We start from the raw sequence: 19936 nt of genomic DNA on the forward strand, positions 1-19936 counted from the left end.
TCTCGTTAGCACGCTGTTTGTGCTTACGTGCGGCATCGGCGGCTTTTCGCTCAGCGTCATTGGTATACTTATTATCAGACCTCATGTTACGTGCGCCATCAGCAGCTTTGGGCTCTGTGTCATTAGTATACTTAACAGTGTCCAGGCGCTTGCATCTCTCCTCTGTACTCTTGTTAGCACGCTGTTTGCGCTTATGTGCGGCATCGGCGTCTTTTTGCTCTGCATTATTAGTATACTTTCTATCAGACCTAATCTTACGTGCGCCATCAGCAGCTTTGGGCTCTGTGTCATTAGTATCCTTACTATTAGAGCTCATGTTGGCTAAGCTAAACAGCTTTGAGCGTGGTGGTGGCAAACAACAGGTTAATAAGAGGCAGTGTCAGGTAGTAGGAAAATAGCCAGTTAATAATAGGCAATAGTTCTTTGCAGGAATGCAGATATTAATAAATAGGCAGTTTAAATTGCAGAGAAATTGCTGGGCAATAATGGACAATGTCCTTATGTGGCAAATAATAGAGCAATATACCCAATGTGGCAAAGAAGAGGTTAATAAACGGCAGTCTCTCAGTATAACAGTCAGTGAATAATAGGCAGTATATGGAGAAAACACCAAACAAAAGTTCAAAATTGGTGTGAAAATGTCACTGAACCACTTCACAACTAAATATATATAGTTTTGGTAAATGGTATTATCATTTTTTTGACGAAATTCGGCAGGAGCTTGAAGAGCAACGTCACTGGGCCCGCCTCCACGCAGTAGAAACTTGCTTTGAGGTAAAAATTCAAAAATCACACCAAAATGGTGGGCGGAGTGTGTCACAGTACGGCACGTTTCTGATTGGTCGCTCGCAGCAGGCGGCAACCAATCAGACACTGGACACTGTTGACGTCACTTATCTCCGGACATTAGCTCCGGACATTAGCTCCGGACATTATCTCCGCACATTAGCTCCAGACATTAGCTCCGGACATTAGCTCCGGACATTAGCTCCGGACAAAGCCAAGGAAGTTGGCACAAATTGCAGGAAGTAGTATTCTAGGCAATTATATATTAGATTCGTTAACCATTAAAAGGTATCATAACTAGTGATGAGTGAATTTGTTCGGAAAACGAACGCCAGACATAAATTCAGCACGAATATTGCACATTCGGATTCATGATTCATGAACAAAATATTATAAAATTGGAAAAATTTCGTAACATTCAGTAAAAAGTGCAGGAAAATATTTGCATTGTCAGAAAAGTATTTTCAGCACCTTACCAACGATAATGGTGGTGCATCATGAGTGTTTGGCACATGTTTAATGAGGGGAGGGGGTTTGCAGAGCTCAGAGGCGCGGCGTTCTTGTAAACAGTAATTTTTTTTTCCTAACTTTATGTGTGCACATTGCAGTTAGCCAATCAAGGAGCAGGAAACAGCCACAATATCCTGACACAATGGCTTGTGCCATTGGCTGCTAAAATCACATGTTCCTCTCCATATAAAGAGCAGACGTCTAGTTTAAGCACCATTTTGACACTGTAACAGCGCAGAGTGGCTGCTTCTGACTTTGGCACTGTTAGCAGCAAGATTTTAGTTAGTTAGCTAAGCAATTGTATATCAGTCAGATAGCGTAGCTACCTAGTGTGCAGTGTGGCTGCTAAATTTACCTTCCAGCATTTTTTTTTCCATTAGTGAGGTTCACAGACAAAGCCAGTAGGGCACATATGCTCCATGCATGAGTATAGCATTCTAAATAATATTTTTTCACTAGCTAAATGTGAAACAGCCTGCTGTATCCCATATTTTAGCTAGTTAGATAGGCCGTTGAATATCAGTCAGATAGTGTAGCTACCTAGTGTCCAGTGTGGCTGTTAAATTTACCTTCCAGCATTTTTTTTCCATTAGTGAGGTTCACAGACAAAGCCAGTAGGGCACATATGCTCCATACATGAGTATAGCATTCTAAATAATATTTTTTCACTAGCTAAATGTGAAACAGCCTGCTGTATCCCATATTTTAGCTAGTTAGATAGGCCGTTGAATATCAGTCAGATAGTGTAGCTAGCTAGTGTCCAGTGTGGCTGTTAAATTTACCTTCCAGTATTTTTTTGCCATTACTGAGGTTCACAGATAAAGCCAGCAAGGCACATGTCCTACAACTGCTTCTATTGTTCTCCAAACACGAATATAGCATTCAAAATAATATTTTTGCACTAGCTAAATGTGGAACAGCCTGCAGTATTCCACCTTGTCATTTATTGCTGTGGTGACATGAAACTGTCTGCAGACCTAAGGCACATTAAAAAAAAATATAATTTTTTAGTTGCAAAAAGTTAGACATCCCGCCGTATCACACTTGGTCATTGTGTTAGGTTGAAATTAAGCTGTAGAGGCCTAATCCAGAGGCCACAAAAAAATCTTCTGTTCCTAGTGTCATACAGTAGGGGACCTGACTTTAAAAGTTTCTAGCATCTAGTGTGTTTTAGAGGCCTGATCCAGAGGCCACCAAAAAATCCTTCCCTATGAAGGCATATACTGTGTTATAGAGGCCTGATCAAGATGCCACAAAAAATGATTCTGTTCCTAGTGTCATACAGCAGGGGACATCTAACTTTTAAAAAAAAGTTTGTAGCATCTAGTGTGCTATAGAGGCCTGATCCAGAGGCCACAAAATATTCTTCTGTTCCTAGTGTAACACAGTAGGGGACCTGACTTTAAAATAGTTTGTAGCATCTAGTGTGTTATTGAGGCCTGATCCAGAGGCCACAAAACATTCTTCTGTCCCTAGTGTAACACACTAGGGGACCTGACTTTAAAATAGTTTGTAGCATCTACTGTGTTATAGAGGCCTGATCCAGGGGGTCACAAAAATTCTTCTGTTTCTAGTGTCACACAGTAGGGGACATCTGACTTTCAAATAGTTTGAAGCATAGAGGTGCTATAGAGGCTTGATCCAGAGGCCATCTAAAAATCCTTGTGTTCCTAATGTCATACAGTAGAGGCCATCTGACTTTCAAATTGTTTGTAGCATAACTTCTTTGTCATACAGGCCTCATCCACACTCAAACAATTCTTTCTTCTGTGACTAACATGATACAGCTTGCTATATTTCACCTTGGAATTTACTGTTGCTAAAATTCAGCTGTTAGCCGAGTTGGTGCAGAGTTCAAATCTATTTTTTGTTGCTAATACTGTGCTCCTACCACACTATCTGAGCAACATGACTGGGAAAATGTGAGGATGTGGTGCAAGGGGAATTAGGCTTGGTGTTTAAGGTGTAAATGGGATAGGTGGTAATGTTTGTGAAAGCACTAGTGAACCAACGTCACATCCTATGCAAAGACAACTGACAACTTCTGTTACTGGACGTGCTACTCCACTCCCTTTCTTTGGCAGGCGCACAGCAGTACGTCTTGTTGATGAGGACCAGAAAGAGCATGTGCTCGAGTGGATGGAAAGTGCAGATTCAAGTGGTTTCTCCTCCTCTTCCTCCACCTCAACATCCCAACCAGTAAAATCTACAGAGGTGGCAACCAAATTCCCCTTGCTTCCCCCTGTGTCTCAAATCCCCAACCATACAACTGATTGTAGGGAACCACAGATGGGTGAGTCTGAAGAGCTGCTCACACATTCTATGAAATAGTTATCAGAAGTGTACTCAAACGCTTTACGGATTCAAGAAGAGGAAATCTGCACTAATGCACAAAATTTTTTAAGCTTGGATCAGGGGCAGGACAAAGAAGGGTCCAAACAGTGTTCTGACCCTCGTCATCAGACATTAACCCCTGAGGGGAAGGTGATCCTAATGAGACTAAAATATCTGAGGCTCACGTGGACTGTACTGTGCTATCAGGGCAAGAAGAGGAGGAGGGTGACTCCAAGGGCGAGGAATGTGATAACACAGAGATGTTGATGATGATGTGTTAGATCTAGTGTTGAGCGAATATACTCGTTACTCGAGATTTCTCGAGCATGCTCGGGGGTCCTCCGAGTATTTTTAGTGCTCAGAGATTTAGTTTTTATTGCCGCAGCTGAATGATTTACATCTGTTAACCAGCATAAGTACATGTGGGGATTCCCTAGCAACCAGGCACCCCCACATGTACTTATGCTGGCTAACACATGTAAATCATTCAGCTGCAGCAATAAAAACTAAATCTCCGAACACTAAAAAATACTCGGAGGACCCCCGAGCATGCTCGAGAAATCTCGAGTAACAAGTATATTCTCTCATCACTAGTTAGATCCCAGTTGGCATGAACATAAAGGCATATAGCTGAGTAGGTCATCTGAAGAGGAAAACGAGAAGGTTATGTTGCGCCGTACGTTGCAGATATGTAGTGATGCAGCCACGATGAGCAATGCATCCCCAGCCACAACTGTGGCTGTGACCAGCAGCATCCGCATGTCTGCAGCTCGCAGGGGTGGTAAGGGTTGCCTAGCCTGGGCCTTTTTTGACACTGCAAAAGATGAGCAAACTCACGTAATATGCTAACTTTGCAAAAAAACACTGAGTAGAGGTAAAAAGTGCAATAATTTGACTACTACATATATGAACCTTCACATGCGCAATCAACATGCGTTACTCAGGGAATCACACTGCGCTAAAATGCAGACCAGCGGACCTCAACAACCATCAGCCACCCCATCAATTGCATCTGCTGCTTCTTCCTCCTTCCCTGTCACCGTACCAATTATTGAAACGCAGGTCTTCGACCGCAGAACCTCGGGATCTTTACCAGCTCTTTACCAGCTCCAGTCATGCTGACTGAGAGCAATGGAACGGGACAGGCCTGCTGCTTTTGACCAATCTCAGAGAACGAGTGCATAACTTTTGCAATCCACCAACATCTCTGCCTGCACCTCTCTCACGGTCCAGCAGTTTTTCTGATTCACCGTACTCTGCCCCCTCCCAGCACTGTAGTCAGCCCATTAATCCGCAGTTGTAGTCATGTAAAAGATTGTTTCCTTCTACGCATGACAAAGCTAAGAGGTTGAACTCCACCATCTCCAATCTGTTAGCCACGGAATTGCTGCCTTTCTGCTTGGTAGATACAGACGGTTTCCGAAAGCTGATGGCCTTTGCATTCCTCCAGTACCAATTACCCAGTCGCCATTACTTTTCTATGAAAGCTGTGCTTGCCCTACAACAGCATGTTGCAGACAACATCACCCATTCCTTGACTAAATCTCTGTCTGCCAAGATGCATTTCACCACAGACACTTGGATGAGTAAGCATGGCCAAGGGCGTTACATCTCTCTGACTGGGCACTGGGTGACTCTGGTGGCTGTGGGGGCAGGTGCTGCTCCACAAGTCTTGGGATCCCCAAGGCTTGGAGGACAAACCTCTACATTTAACACTTGCTCCACTGCTTCTGCTTAATCCTATATCTCCTCTAGGTCCTCCACCTGCACCCTCAACCTCTGCCTTAATGAGACACATGTTCCAACAGTGCAGAGCGAATCCCCACCACCTCCGTACTGAGCAGCCAGGGCTCACCGCAATCAGGCAGTATTAAAATTGCTATGCCTTGGAAATCACAGTCACACAGCAGAAGAGTTATGGACAGCTCTCCAGGTTGAGTTTGATCAATGGCTGTCTCCGCTGAACCTGCATCCAGAGAAGGCCATGTTTGATAACGGTGTGCACCTGGTGGCGGCCCTACAGCAAGGCAAGCTCACACATGTGTCTTGCATGGCTCACGTTCTCAACCTGGTGGCACAGCGTTTTCTCCACCACTACCCTGGCCTGGGTGAGCTGCTCTAGAAAGCAGGTAAGCTGAGAGCTCATTTCCATCATTGCACCCCTCAGGTCATTGACTTGCATTGATGCAGAGGTCATTGTCCATGCCAGTTAACAGGCTGATATGCGATGTGCCAACAATGCGGAATTCCACTCTGCACATGTTGCGGCTGTGGCAGCAGTGACCCATGACGCAGTATGTCATGTAGTATAGCCTATACAATATGCAAATTAGAGGGTGCACTCCAGCTGTATATATCAGTATAAAGGGGGTGCAGGGCCAAGTCCAATAACAACTATAACCAGAAAAAAGACAGAAAGAATGGACTAAAACAAGCTCGCACAACCCTGAGGTATAGAAAAAATAATAAACACGTTTATTGAATCACCACAACATGATCTAAAAACACTTAAAAACTCACAACAAGTGTGTACAAAACACCCCCATAACACAATAAAGTATCTATAGCAAATATACATATATGTATGAGATATCATGCATAGCCGGACATGTGGTTAAATACATTACAGTGGGGTAATAATCATGACCATAAATCAGGGAAATATATAAATGCATACAATCATTGCATACCCAACTGGTAACTAAATATCCCTAATGGACCTAAAATACTCTAAGGATCCAAATAATGCCCACTGTGTGATGTAAATGTGGAAGAAAAAAGTCAAAATAGAAAGATAAGACTTCTATGGAGCAAAAAACCAGACAGCATAACGCCAGAGATACTCAGCTGTGTCTAAGACGGTATAGCCGGGAGCAATATGCTGCTGGGCTGTAGATCGCTCCAAAGGTCCACATATAACACATGCCCGGCAAGGTCAAAAAAGAAGAAGAGGGGGTGTGAGGAGGAGACCCCACGCGTATCGCCGCCGCAGCGGCTTCGTCAGGGGAAGTGGGTCATGTGGTAAAACACTCACGTATATATAGAGACCATAATCAATCAGGCGGAGAGGACACCGGTGTGTCGCCAGGATGCAGGAGAAATAGACCGGAAGTCGACCGCCGGCCGTGGGAGGAGGGAGACAGAGCAGAGTAGAGAAATCTCCATGGAGAAGAGCGCATGCGCAGACGCGGCTCAAACAATGAGCCGCACTGCGCAAGCGCCGGGCACAGGCAGAGCCCGCAGACAATAAAGAAAGCAGCGGCAAACTCCCGGGCCAAGCGATGTGAATTGGGAGATAGAGTGCGACTCGATACAGAAATAACTCAAGCCAACTAGAGTGTGGCCAGAGGGAACCTGTATGGGACATAAATGTATAATTAATGCATATAAGATAAACAATACACATGTACAAAACTACACAGCGGGTCACACAATTGCCCAGTGATAACTCTAAGGCGAGCAAAGAGGCTGAAAAAGAACACATCAAATATCCCGGCAAAGCGTAGATATCGAACAGACGCTGTTCGTTAATATGCCACAGTATAATCGGGCTGCAGAGATCCTCATATGTCAGTCCCGTAGTGGAAAAGAATAGATACATTCTGCTCCATATGAACCAGATGAATCTGTTGATATTTTCTATTTTATGGAAGCCAAATAGAAGTTCCTGAAGATCACTGCGGTGCAGTTCGAAGTAAAATCTCCAGTGTCCAACTTGATGTAGCCAAAGACAATGTCCGTCATGTGTTGATCCAATCCACTGTGATCCGAAGATATTGATCATAGATGTTCATACAGGGGGGGGGGGGGGGGGAAACTAGCTTGTTGGTCCACTTATTGTATGAAAATTCCAGTCACAGTGGCAACTAGTACACAAGAGGATCTCTCGTATCACAGGTCATAGATAAGGTGAACCGTCCATCCAACGAAGAAGGGTTCATGGACCAGGGAATATCAGCCAACTGTAATCGAACATAACTCAATGTCCTGTTGATCCCCTCATATATAGGAAGGTGGAAGAACAAGAAAAGGTGCTAGTATGAAACGAATATTAATGATGAGTATCTGGAGGTCATGTACAGGAGAAGCCGTCCGTCCCGTTGCAGGGTCAATAGTATCCAAAACGAGGAGGTCACATATTGGCAGGCAACTAAAGATGAAGAAAAATATATTTATGAATATGCAGAAAGTAAAAAGGGAATTAAAAATGGAAATAAAAGATAAGGAATGAAACCTGCTGCAGATAATGTCCCGAAACAATAAAGGGAATAGCCATTCCCCACAAACCTCTGTTAACCCAGAAACCCTGTAAACAGTAACTCCTCATTCAGGCCGAAGGGAGTCACTGATTGTAATGAAAAAATCCAACGGGATTCAAGTTGTAAAAGAAATTTGCGTTTGTCCCCCCCTCTCTCGTTGGGGGTAAGTTTTTGTAAACCGACTATTTTTAAATGAGTTGAGGAGCCTCCATGTTTGGCCAGAAAATGTTCGGCCACCGGTGTGAGGATTTTACCCTTCCTTAAATCTGAACCCGCTAGATGCACGGTGGAAATGTGCTTCTGGGCTCGCTTCCTCAACTGCTGGGTGGTCTGCCCAACATACACCATCTTACAGGGGCAAATAAGAGCATAGACCACATCTCTAGATTTACAATTGATGTATGTTTTTAGGGGATGGCTATTGGACAGGGTTGGAAACAGCTGGAAACAGGTCAGTGATATTCTATCTAAACACTGGCAAATTCTCCGAGCCGATACCCAAACGATGGAGGTCACCAGCAGGGGCAAATAAGAGCATAGACCACATCTCTAGATTTACAATTGATGTATGTTTTTAGGGGATGGCTATTGGACAGGGTTGGAAACAGCTGGAAACAGGTCAGTGATATTCTATCTAAACACTGGCAAATTCTCCGAGCCGATACCCAAACGATGGAGGTCACCAGCAATAGACCCCTCATGACAGCAAGACGGGCACCTAACTTGAGGGACCTACTTACCAGGAGTCATTTCAAAAGATCTACGATGAGGTTGAACAGAGGCATTACACTTCGGGGTTCATTTCCATGTGGTGATTGTACTGTGTGTCCCCACATGGTCCCGACCCGTGATGCCTTCATTCACCCAACCCTGTCCAATAGCCATCCCCTAAAAACATACATCAATTGTAAATCTAGAGATGTGGTCTATGCTCTTATTTGCCCCTGTAAGATGGTGTATGTTGGGCAGACCACCCAGGAGTTGAGGAAGCGAGCCCAGAAGCACATTTCCACCGTGCATCTAGCGGGTTCAGATTTAAGGAAGGGTAAAATCCTCACACCGGTGGCCGAACATTTTCTGGCCAAACATGGAGGCTCCTCAACTCATTTAAAAATAGTCGGTTTACAAAAACTTACCCCCAACGAGAGAGGGGGGGACAAACGCAAATTTCTTTTACAACTTGAATCCCGTTGGATTTTTTCATTACAATCAGTGACTCCCTTCGGCCTGAATGAGGAGTTACTGTTTACAGGGTTTCTGGGTTAACAGAGGTTTGTGGGGAATGGCTATTCCCTTTATTGTTTCGGGACATTATCTGCAGCAGGTTTCATTCCTTATCTTTTATTTCCATTTTTAATTCCCTTTTTACTTTCTGCATATTCATAAATATATTTTTCTTCATCTTTAGTTGCCTGCCAATATGTGACCTCCTCGTTTTGGATACTATTGACCCTGCAACGGGACGGACGGCTTCTCCTGTACATGACCTCCAGATACTCATCATTAATATTCGTTTCATACTAGCACCTTTTCTTGTTCTTCCACCTTCCTATATATGAGGGGATCAACAGGACATTGAGTTATGTTCGATTACAGTTGGCTGATATTCCCTGGTCCATGAACCCTTCTTCGTTGGATGGACGGTTCACCTTATCTATGACCTGTGATACGAGAGATCCTCTTGTGTACTAGTTGCCACTGTGACTGGAATTTTCATATTATAAGTGGACCAACAAGCTAGTTTCCCCCCCCCCTGTATGAACATTTATGATCAATATCTTCGGATCACAGTGGATTGGATCAACACATGACGGACATTGTCTTTGGCTACATCAAGTTGGACACTGGAGATTTTACTTCGAACTGCACCGCAGTGATCTTCAGGAACTTCTATTTGGCTTCCATAAAATAGAAAATATCAACAGATTCATCTGGTTCATATGGAGCAGAATGTATCTATTCTTTTCCACTACGGGACTGACATATGAGGATCTCTGCAGCCCGATTATACTGTGGCATATTAACGAACAGCGTCTGTTCGATATCTACGCTTTGCCGGGATATTTGATGTGTTCTTTTTCAGCCTCTTTGCTCGCCTTAGAGTTATCACTGGGCAATTGTGTGACCCACTGTGTAGTTTTGTACATGTGTATTGTTTATCTTATATGCATTAATTATACATTTATGTCCCATACAGGTTCCCTCTGGCCACACTCTAGTTGGCTTGAGTTATTTCTGTATCGAGTCGCACTCTATCTCCCAATTCACATCGCTTGGCCCGGGAGTTTACCGCTGCTTTCTTTATTGTCTGCGGGCTCTGCCTGTGCCCGGCGCTTGCGCAGTGCGGCTCATTGTTTGAGCCGCGTCTGCGCATGCGCTCTTCTCCATGGAGATTTCTCTACTCTGCTCTGTCTCCCTCCTCCCACGGCCGGCGGTCGACTTCCGGTCTATTTCTCCTGCATCCTGGCGACACACCGGTGTCCTCTCCGCCTGATTGATTATGGTCTCTATATATACGTGAGTGTTTTACCACATGACCCACTTCCCCTGACGAAGCCGCTGCGGCGGCGATACGCGTGGGGTCTCCTCCTCACACCCCCTCTTCTTCTTTTTTGACCTTGCCGGGCATGTGTTATATGTGGACCTTTGGAGCGATCTACAGCCCAGCAGCATATTGCTCCCGGCTATACCGTCTTAGACACAGCTGAGTATCTCTGGCGTTATGCTGTCTGGTTTTTTGCTCCATAGAAGTCTTATCTTTCTATTTTGACTTTTTTCTTCCACATTTACATCACACAGTGGGCATTATTTGGATCCTTAGAGTATTTTAGGTCCATTAGGGATATTTAGTTACCAGTTGGGTATGCAATGATTGTATGCATTTATATATTTCCCTGATTTATGGTCATGATTATTACCCCACTGTAATGTATTTAACCACATGTCCGGCTATGCATGATATCTCATACATATATGTATATTTGCTATAGATACTTTATTGTGTTATGGGGGTGTTTTGTACACACTTGTTGTGAGTTTTTAAGTGTTTTTAGATCATGTTGTGGTGATTCAATAAACGTGTTTATTATTTTTTCTATACCTCAGGGTTGTGCGAGCTTGTTTTAGTCCATTCTTTCTGTCTTTTTTCTGGTTATAGTTGTTATTGGACTTGGCCCTGCACCCCCTTTATACTGATATATACAGCTGGAGTGCACCCTCTAATTTGCATATTGTATTGGTTGTTTAGCCCTGTGTTCCAGGGCAATTTCTGGAGGGTTGCACACACCCATGTAGGTGGTGCTGTTGGTATATATACCTATATATTTATACTGTGTGGTTTGTAGTACGGTGGTAGACGTCATGGACTGGGAAGCTAGGGAGGCGCTTGGTTGGCCAAATCTTACAGTATCTTTGAAGCAGCGGGAGCACCTGTAGCTCATGTGGATAATGATTTCTCTACTCTCTGTTCAGATTTAACTAGGGCCCACAAGACATGCGTTAGATTATGGTGGAACATGAGGAGTTTGGAGGAATATATCAAATCTGGTTTCATCCCTAGGGGTCTACGCATATCTATTTTCCCAGCGTGGGAACCCTCTGATAGTTTTAAACAACTTTGGGAACAGGGACTGACACGTTGTTCTAGCATTTTGATGAATCTTTTGCTGGAACATGACAGGACATTATTTTCATCGACTAAAATTTCTATTAAGGAACTAGAGACAAAGTTGGCCAATTTTGATGAAGGCCAGGTCCTGTCCTTTAAAAACAAATTGAAGGACACTTTAGATAAATATGAAACGGAGGTTACACAACGTAAAAGTAAGAAATTTCAGAGGGACAAGAGCGACTTTGAGCAAAAATCAGCTTATAAGTGGAGACATTTTGGCAATGCCCGTCGTCCCAGACCTAATAGGGGGAGTCCTCCATCTGCAGCTTTGACGGCCTCATGTAGAGAAGAAAGTTCCAGTGATTTTTTATCCTCCGCCGGGAGCGAGATAGACACCGGACCAGACGGGGGGGTAAACACCAGAAACGTAAGAAAACGATTAACACGATACAAGGGCCAAACATCGCCCTTTCATCACAATTACCCCACCAGACGGAAATAGATACATCGGTTACCTGTTCTCAAAATGCTGTGGAATTGGAGCGTGGCTCGACAGCATTACATGTAATAAATCTTTCCGAACACATTCTCACGCCTACGGAGTTGTCTGTGCTCCAGAAGGGTTTATCTTTTGTTCCCACACATCCAGTGGATAAATTTATTCTCATCAAAGACCTTTACTTATTTTGCAGAAAATTAACATTCCAGGTCATGTACAGGAGACCCGACATCTTGCAAACTATTCCTATGGATGAGCGTCAAACTTTTCAGGACCTATTGGAACTCCTGGAGGAAAATGAACCGTGCTCCAATAGAAGGAAATTTCCATACAAGAATAAATCTCTCAGGACGCCCTCGTTCTCTCTGGTGCCAGCTATTAAAATATTCTTCGAAGTCGTCAAACGGGACATCTTGGCCATGACTGCCCGGGTAAGTGGCCCATCTAATTTAAGCAGAGAAGAAAAACGGGCTTTGTCCGCCCTACAAAATAATAGGGACTTTACCATCAAGGAGGCGGACAAAGGGGGCAACGTGGTGCTGTGGTCTATTCGACTATATGAAGATGAGGCTAAACGCCAGCTTAACAACACCCAGTATTATCAAAAGCTTCCCTCTGATCCGACCTCTGTTTTCCTTTCGAAATTTCAACGTCTACTGTGTAGGGCTTCACAGCATGGCATCATCTCCACACAGGAAAAGCAATATCTATGGGTGGACAGCCCGGTCACGGCAACATTTTACATGTTGCCGAAAATTCATAAGGACAGCATCAGGCCCCCGGGCAGACCCATCGTCTCAAGTATCGGCAGCATGTGTGAGAGGGCGGGTGAGTACTTGGATTTCTTTCTCCAACCAATTGCCTCTTCCCTTCCTTCCTTTATTCGTGATTCCTCACATTTCATTGAAATCTGTGGCCAGGTTGAACTTCCTTCTAACTTTCTACTCGTCACTTGTGATGTGGAATCACTTTATTTAAACATTGATCATAAGGATGGGACTGAGGCAGTTGCTCATTTTTTGAGCAAGAAACAGTCCACCGATAGGGGGCACGATTCGTTCCTCCTCGATTTATTAACATTTGTCCTCCATCATAACTTTTTTCTTTTTGACAGGGTCTATTACTTACAGCGATCAGGCGTGGCGATGGGCGCGAAATGCGCACCAGCCTATGCTAATATCTTTTTGGGCTGGTGGGAAGAAAAGTTTGTATATCCTCTAACATCTTTCGCTGCCCACGTACACGCCTGGTATCGCTTTATAGACGATGTGTTCATCCTGTGGAAGGGCACTAGAGAGGAATGTGTCTTATTTTTAGACCATCTAAACACCAATCCACATAACATCTTTCTCACGTATTCTATTTCCACCAGTGACATTACCTTTCTGGATCTAAGGATATTCCCACATGAGCAACATCTGGAGACGAATTTATTTCGTAAATCCACAGCAACAAACGCGCTTCTGGAGTTCTCAAGCTTTCATCCATGGCACACTAAGGTGGGTATTCCCACTGGACAATTTCTACGCGTGAGACGCAATTGTACGCTTGATCGTGATTTTTCTATTCAGGCCCGTGAGCTGTCGGATCGGTTCGCCAAAAGGGGTTATCCTAAACGGGTTATCTCCACTGCCTATCAAAGAGCGAGGGAACAAAACCAGAGGGCACTTTTATCTTCCAGTAGACAAAACCAGGAAACGCAAACCAGATTCATCACGGATTTCAATAATAGCTGGAAACAGGTCAGTGATATTCTATCTAAACACTGGCAAATTCTCCGAGCCGATACCCAAACGATGGAGGTCACCAGCAATAGACCCCTCATGACAGCAAGACGGGCACCTAACTTGAGGGACCTACTTACCAGGAGTCATTTCAAAAGATCTACGATGAGGTTGAACAGAGGCATTACACTTCGGGGTTCATTTCCATGTGGTGATTGTACTGTGTGTCCCCACATGGTCCCGACCCGTGATGCCTTCATTCACCCAACCCTGTCCAATAGCCATCCCCTAAAAACATACATCAATTGTAAATCTAGAGATGTGGTCTATGCTCTTATTTGCCCCTGTAAGATGGTGTATGTTGGGCAGACCACCCAGGAGTTGAGGAAGCGAGCCCAGAAGCACATTTCCACCGTGCATCTAGCGGGTTCAGATTTAAGGAAGGGTAAAATCCTCACACCGGTGGCCGAACATTTTCTGGCCAAACATGGAGGCTCCTCAACTCATTTAAAAATAGTCGGTTTACAAAAACTTACCCCCAACGAGAGAGGGGGGGACAAACGCAAATTTCTTTTACAACTTGAATCCGTTGGATTTTTTCATTACAATCAGTGACTCCCTTCGGCCTGAATGAGGAGTTACTGTTTACAGGGTTTCTGGGTTAACAGAGGTTTGTGGGGAATGGCTATTCCCTTTATTGTTTCGGGACATTATCTGCAGCAGGTTTCATTCCTTATCTTTTATTTCCATTTTTAATTCCCTTTTTACTTTCTGCATATTCATAAATATATTTTTCTTCATCTTTAGTTGCCTGCCAATATGTGACCTCCTCGTTTTGGATACTATTGACCCTGCAACGGGACGGACGGCTTCTCCTGTACATGACCTCCAGATACTCATCATTAATATTCGTTTCATACTAGCACCTTTTCTTGTTCTTCCACCTTCCTATATATGAGGGGATCAACAGGACATTGAGTTATGTTCGATTACAGTTGGCTGATATTCCCTGGTCCATGAACCCTTCTTCGTTGGATGGACGGTTCACCTTATCTATGACCTGTGATACGAGAGATCCTCTTGTGTACTAGTTGCCACTGTGACTGGAATTTTCATATAATAAGTGGACCAACAAGCTAGTTTCCCCCCCCCCCCTGTATGAACATTTATGATCAATATCTTCGGATCACAGTGGATTGGATCAACACATGACGGACATTGTCTTTGGCTACATCAAGTTGGACACTGGAGATTTTACTTCGAACTGCGCCGCAGTGATCTTCAGGAACTTCTATTTGGCTTCCATAAAATAGAAAATATCAACAGATTCATCTGGTTCATATGGAGCAGAATGTATCTATTCTTTTCCACTACGGGACTGACATATGAGGATCTCTGCAGCCTGATTATACTGTGGCATATTAACGAACAGCGTCTGTTCGATATCTACGCTTTGCCGGGATATTTGATGTGTTCTTTTTCAGCCTCTTTGCTCGCCTTAGAGTTATCACTGGGCAATTGTGTGACCCGCTGTGTAGTTTTGTACATGTGTATTGTTTATCTTATATGCATTAATTATACATTTATGTCCCATACAGGTGCCCTCTGGCCACACTCTAGTTGGCTTGAGTTATTTCTGTATCGAGTCGCACTCTATCTCCCAATTCACATCGCTTGGCCCGGGAGTTTACCGCTGCTTTCTTTATTGTCTGCGGGCTCTGCCTGTGCCCGGCGCTTGCGCAGTGCGGCTCATTGTTTGAGCCGCGTCTGCGCATGCGCTCTTCTCCATGGAGATTTCTCTACTCTGCTCTGTCTCCCTCCTCCCACGGCCGGCGGTCGACTTCCGGTCTATTTCTCCTGCATCCTGGCGACACACCGGTGTCCTCTCCGCCTGATTGATTATGGTCTCTATATATACGTGAGTGTTTTACCACATGACCCACTTCCCCTGACGAAGCCGCTGCGGCGGCGATACGCGTGGGGTCTCCTCCTCACACCCCCTCTTCTTCTTTTTTGACCTTGCCGGGCATGTGTTATATGTGGACCTTTGGAGCGATCTACAGCCCAGCAGCATATTGCTCCCGGCTATACCGTCTTAGACACAGCTGAGTATCTCTGGCGTTATGCTGTCTGGTTTTTTGCTCCATAGAAGTCTTATCTTTCTATTTTGACTTTTTTCTTCCACATTTACATCACACAGTGGGCATTATTTGGATCCTTAGAGTATTTTAGGTCCATTAGGGATATTTAGTTACCAGTTGGGTATGCAATGATTGTATGCATTTATATATTTCCCTGATTTATGGTCATGATTATTACCCCACTGTAATGTATTTAACCACATGTCCGGCTATGCATGATATCTCATACATATATGTATATTTGCTATAGATACTTTATTGTGTTATGGGGGTGTTTTGTACACACTTGTTGTGAGTTTTTAAGTGTTTTTAGATCATGTTGTGGTGATTCAATAAACGTGTTTATTATTTTTTCTATACCTCAGGGTTGTGCGAGCTTGTTTTAGTCCATTCTTTCTGTCTTTTTTCTGGATGTAGTATAGCCTGGGCCAATGCAGTACGGACGTGGTGCATATCATAGTTACAGAATAGGCACAGAGTAAGGACCTTTGCACCCTTCTGTACAGTTTCAAAATGGCTATTAAGATGTTTAGTGCTGACAATGCCATCATCAGCATCACTATTCCTGTCTTCTATATGCTGGAGCAGACTTTGAACAGCCTGCGGGAGGAGATGTTGGTCCCAGAAGAAGAGGAGGAAACAGAAGAGGATGCGGAAGGGATAACATTGTCTCTAAGTTCCAGACTGTCGACACATAGACGGGGGCAAAGGGAGGGTGGATTAGTGAGATAGAGGGGGGCTGGTGATAACAGTCAAACTGTTATTGAAGGTGCAAGATCCGAGGAACAAATGGAGGATGAAGAGGTGATGGGTGAGTAACTGTCAGATGAAGAGCCTGATATATGAGTGCTTTCTTGCTGCACTATCGGCAACATGATCTCCGTATAGTTATAATTAGTCCAAATACTTCATGAAGGATAAAATGCAGCACTCACCAGCTGAAGTGAAAAGTTACATGTGTTTTATTTCACATTCGTACCATGGACAAAAGAAAGATAAGCAGGACGTGAAAGGAATGCTGGGGAAGATGAGAGACGGACGATGGCCGTTTCGCGATTACTCACTTCTATGGGTTCATGGCACGAATGTGAAACAAAGGACATTTAACTTTTCACTTCAGCTGGTGAGTGCTGCATTTTTTTTCTTCATGAACTATTTGGACATTTTTGTTTTTCATGCAAGCATCCCGTCCTGGAAAGGGAGCTAGGAATGCTGGAGTATCGAAACAGGCTTTTAGACAACTTTAAGAAAGCTTTTCCCCAAGACAGCAGTGAAGCACACAGTTCACATCGCAGCTCTATACTTCCAACTTTCAGCACATCAATTTGACAATGCCAAAACATTAGCAGCAGCAGCAGTGGTGTTAGTGGAAGAACCAATTTCTGTAAGTCGTTTGACACTTTTTTTTTAGACCAGCTTGTGCACCAGCACAAATCTTACTTGTGGTGAACAAATGGTGAGGATGTGCAGGAGTATCTAGAACTGAATATCAATACCATCAGTGAGAGTTTGGACCCTTTGACATTTTGGTCTTCCAAAGTAGATGAATGGCCTGAACTCACCTCACACGCCTTGGCCAGCGCTCTCTCAGAATGTGTTTTCAGCGCTGCTGGTGGTGTCCTGACAGATAAGCGCAGCTGGCTGTCTCCTGAAAGTGTAGACCACCTAATTTTCATCAAGATGAACAAGTCATGGATCTCCAAGGACTTTTGCTCCCCAATCACAGACTGTACAGACTAAGTGATATGGGATTTTTTTAGTGTGATGCATTAATGTCACGTAACTGCACTCTGTAATATCTTTAGTGTGGCTTCTGTGGCTGACATGGCTGCTGCCAACACAAATTTGTGGAAATGTGCACAGTTATGATAGGTCTACATCTGCTGGGTTGGCTGTAGTAGGAGATGTATCGGTCCCAATTATACTATTTCTATTCTCGTGACAGTTATTCCACTTCGGTGGTGTCAGGCCCTCATTTTTTAAAATGTGAAAACTCCAGATTGGGTGTCCATCTGCTGGATTGGGTGTTAAACTCTATTAATACTATCTATACTGTGGTGAAATTAATGCCACTTTTGTGGTGTCTGCCAGTAATTTTTGTAAATGTGAACACTCCTGATTTTGTTACCATCTGCTGGATTGGGTGTAGTCAAAGACTTGCTGGTCACTATTATAGTATTTCTACTGTGGTGAAATTGATTCCACTTCTGTGGTTTAAGGCCCTCATTTGTTTTAATGTGGACACTCCTGGTTGGGTGTCCATCTGCTGGATTGGGTGTAGTGGAAGACCTGTCGATCCCTATTATACTATCTATACTGTGGTGAAATTGATGCCACTTTGGTATTGTCTGACAATAATTTTTGAAAATGTGAACACTCCTGGTTGGGGTTGGGTCTCCTTCATGCGTGTTGCCTGTAGCTGTAGGCCTCCGAGACCGTCAGGCCTCTAAATCCTTGGACTCAACTACCCGTGTAACTATCCTTAAATTTTTCTGAGAATGGTAGTCTACAAAACTGAAATTTGCACCACCTGAGTGTGGCTCGGCATGAAAGCAGATAGAGGAGTTGCATGTGGTATCATGGCTCTCAGCAAAGGAGGCCCACCCCGATCCCACATCAACCTCGTCTTACTGTGACGTTCAATTGAAAGCTGTAATTGCTGTCCCAGACCCTGATACCTCATGCCTGGCTGATTGCTGCAGTGCCATGCTGCAATTTGTACTGTGGGTGAATTGAGGCCACTTTCGTGGTGGCTGCCCCTAATTTGATGTGTTTTGGAAGTATTTGGGGCCATTTTAATGTGTTGTGCATGCATTTGCCTCCCATTGACATGAATGGTGTTCGGTTATGTTCGGCGAATATTCAAAGAATTAATCTCCGAATATTGCAAATTCAGCAATTATGATCCGAACTGAACAATGCAATATTCGCTCAGCTGTAATCATAGCTACTGGATAATTATTTTGTTTCTCCCACTGAGAACAATCAATATTTTTTCAACTGGCTAATACGGTGCCAAACCCTTTTTTCCCTCAAAATTTTAGAACATAAGAAGCACACTGTTAAGACATTTTAAAAGAGTTAAACATCACCAGTTTCTTTTAAAAGCAGTAGCAAATATGTCCAGAGGTTGTGTGTGATATTAAAGAGCACATCTGCTATAACATATCCAACCTATAGGCAAGTGTAGCACAGATCAGAAAAATAACTTGTGTTTTATTAATCCTTCATAATCCTTTTAAAGGAAACAACAAAGTTATAACTTTTGTTGAAATCAATAAAAAAACAAAAAATGTGAATGTACCAATGGCTTTCTGTTCGTAGTCATCAGCCAAAGTCATCATGTCTTCAGAAGTGTCTGTATCTTCTTCTTCTTTTGAAAGCTCTTTTAACATCTTACTGCAAGCTAAAGCTGCGGCTATACAATCGTGACACTAGAAATAGCAAAAGGCAAGATATTATTTTTCCAGGTATAAAAGACTTTATTTAAGTTACCGTACTTTCAGTATGTAATACTGTAGCAGCATTTTAAGTTTGATTTCATAAGTATATAGTCCACGTGAAAATAGATAATATTTCTTTTCACAAAAATTTGTTTCTTTCACATCCTTGACTGATTTTTCACTGTCAATTCATGGGTAAAATATATAAAGCCTGTATTCAGTGAAGACCTATTTTACACCTACTAAGATAGGAGATCACAATTGGTGTTTTTAAGATTCTGTGGAGATGGAAGTTATCTTGCAATGACACCTACTGTTCTCCATAGAATTTTATGTGCACCATCTGCCATCTCCTATCTCAGCTCAAACAGATTTTAGCCATCTATTAAGAATTTTGAGAATAAATGATCAGAACAGAAGGAGAAAGAAGCAGATTTCTTTGATGATATACATTACAAAGTTTCTTAGTTTCATGTGCACTACTGATTTATAAAAAGTAGAGTTTAAATAACGATTACTCATTAAAGACAAACTTTATAAATCCCCCACTTTTCCAGTGAAGTAAACAAATGCTGGAGCACTGGAGCAGTGGTGCTCGAATAGCCAGGGAATTAAAAAAGTCCTATGTTA

General features: G+C 43.4%; 1 protein-coding gene across 1 annotated transcript in view; it reads right to left on the bottom strand.

Annotated features, from left to right (window-relative positions):
- The window catches only part of TRPM2 (transient receptor potential cation channel subfamily M member 2), a 1329765-nt gene that overhangs the window by 893743 nt on the left and 416086 nt on the right, over positions 1–19936 (bottom strand). The window contains exon 14 of the mRNA XM_069733764.1: positions 19168–19297. Within this exon, the coding sequence (XP_069589865.1) occupies positions 19168–19297 (130 nt within the window). The remainder of the gene's footprint in view (positions 1–19167; positions 19298–19936) is intronic.

The sequence above is a fragment of the Ranitomeya imitator genome, chromosome 7 (assembly GCF_032444005.1).
Source record: "Ranitomeya imitator isolate aRanImi1 chromosome 7, aRanImi1.pri, whole genome shotgun sequence".
Taxonomy (NCBI): domain Eukaryota; kingdom Metazoa; phylum Chordata; class Amphibia; order Anura; family Dendrobatidae; genus Ranitomeya; species Ranitomeya imitator.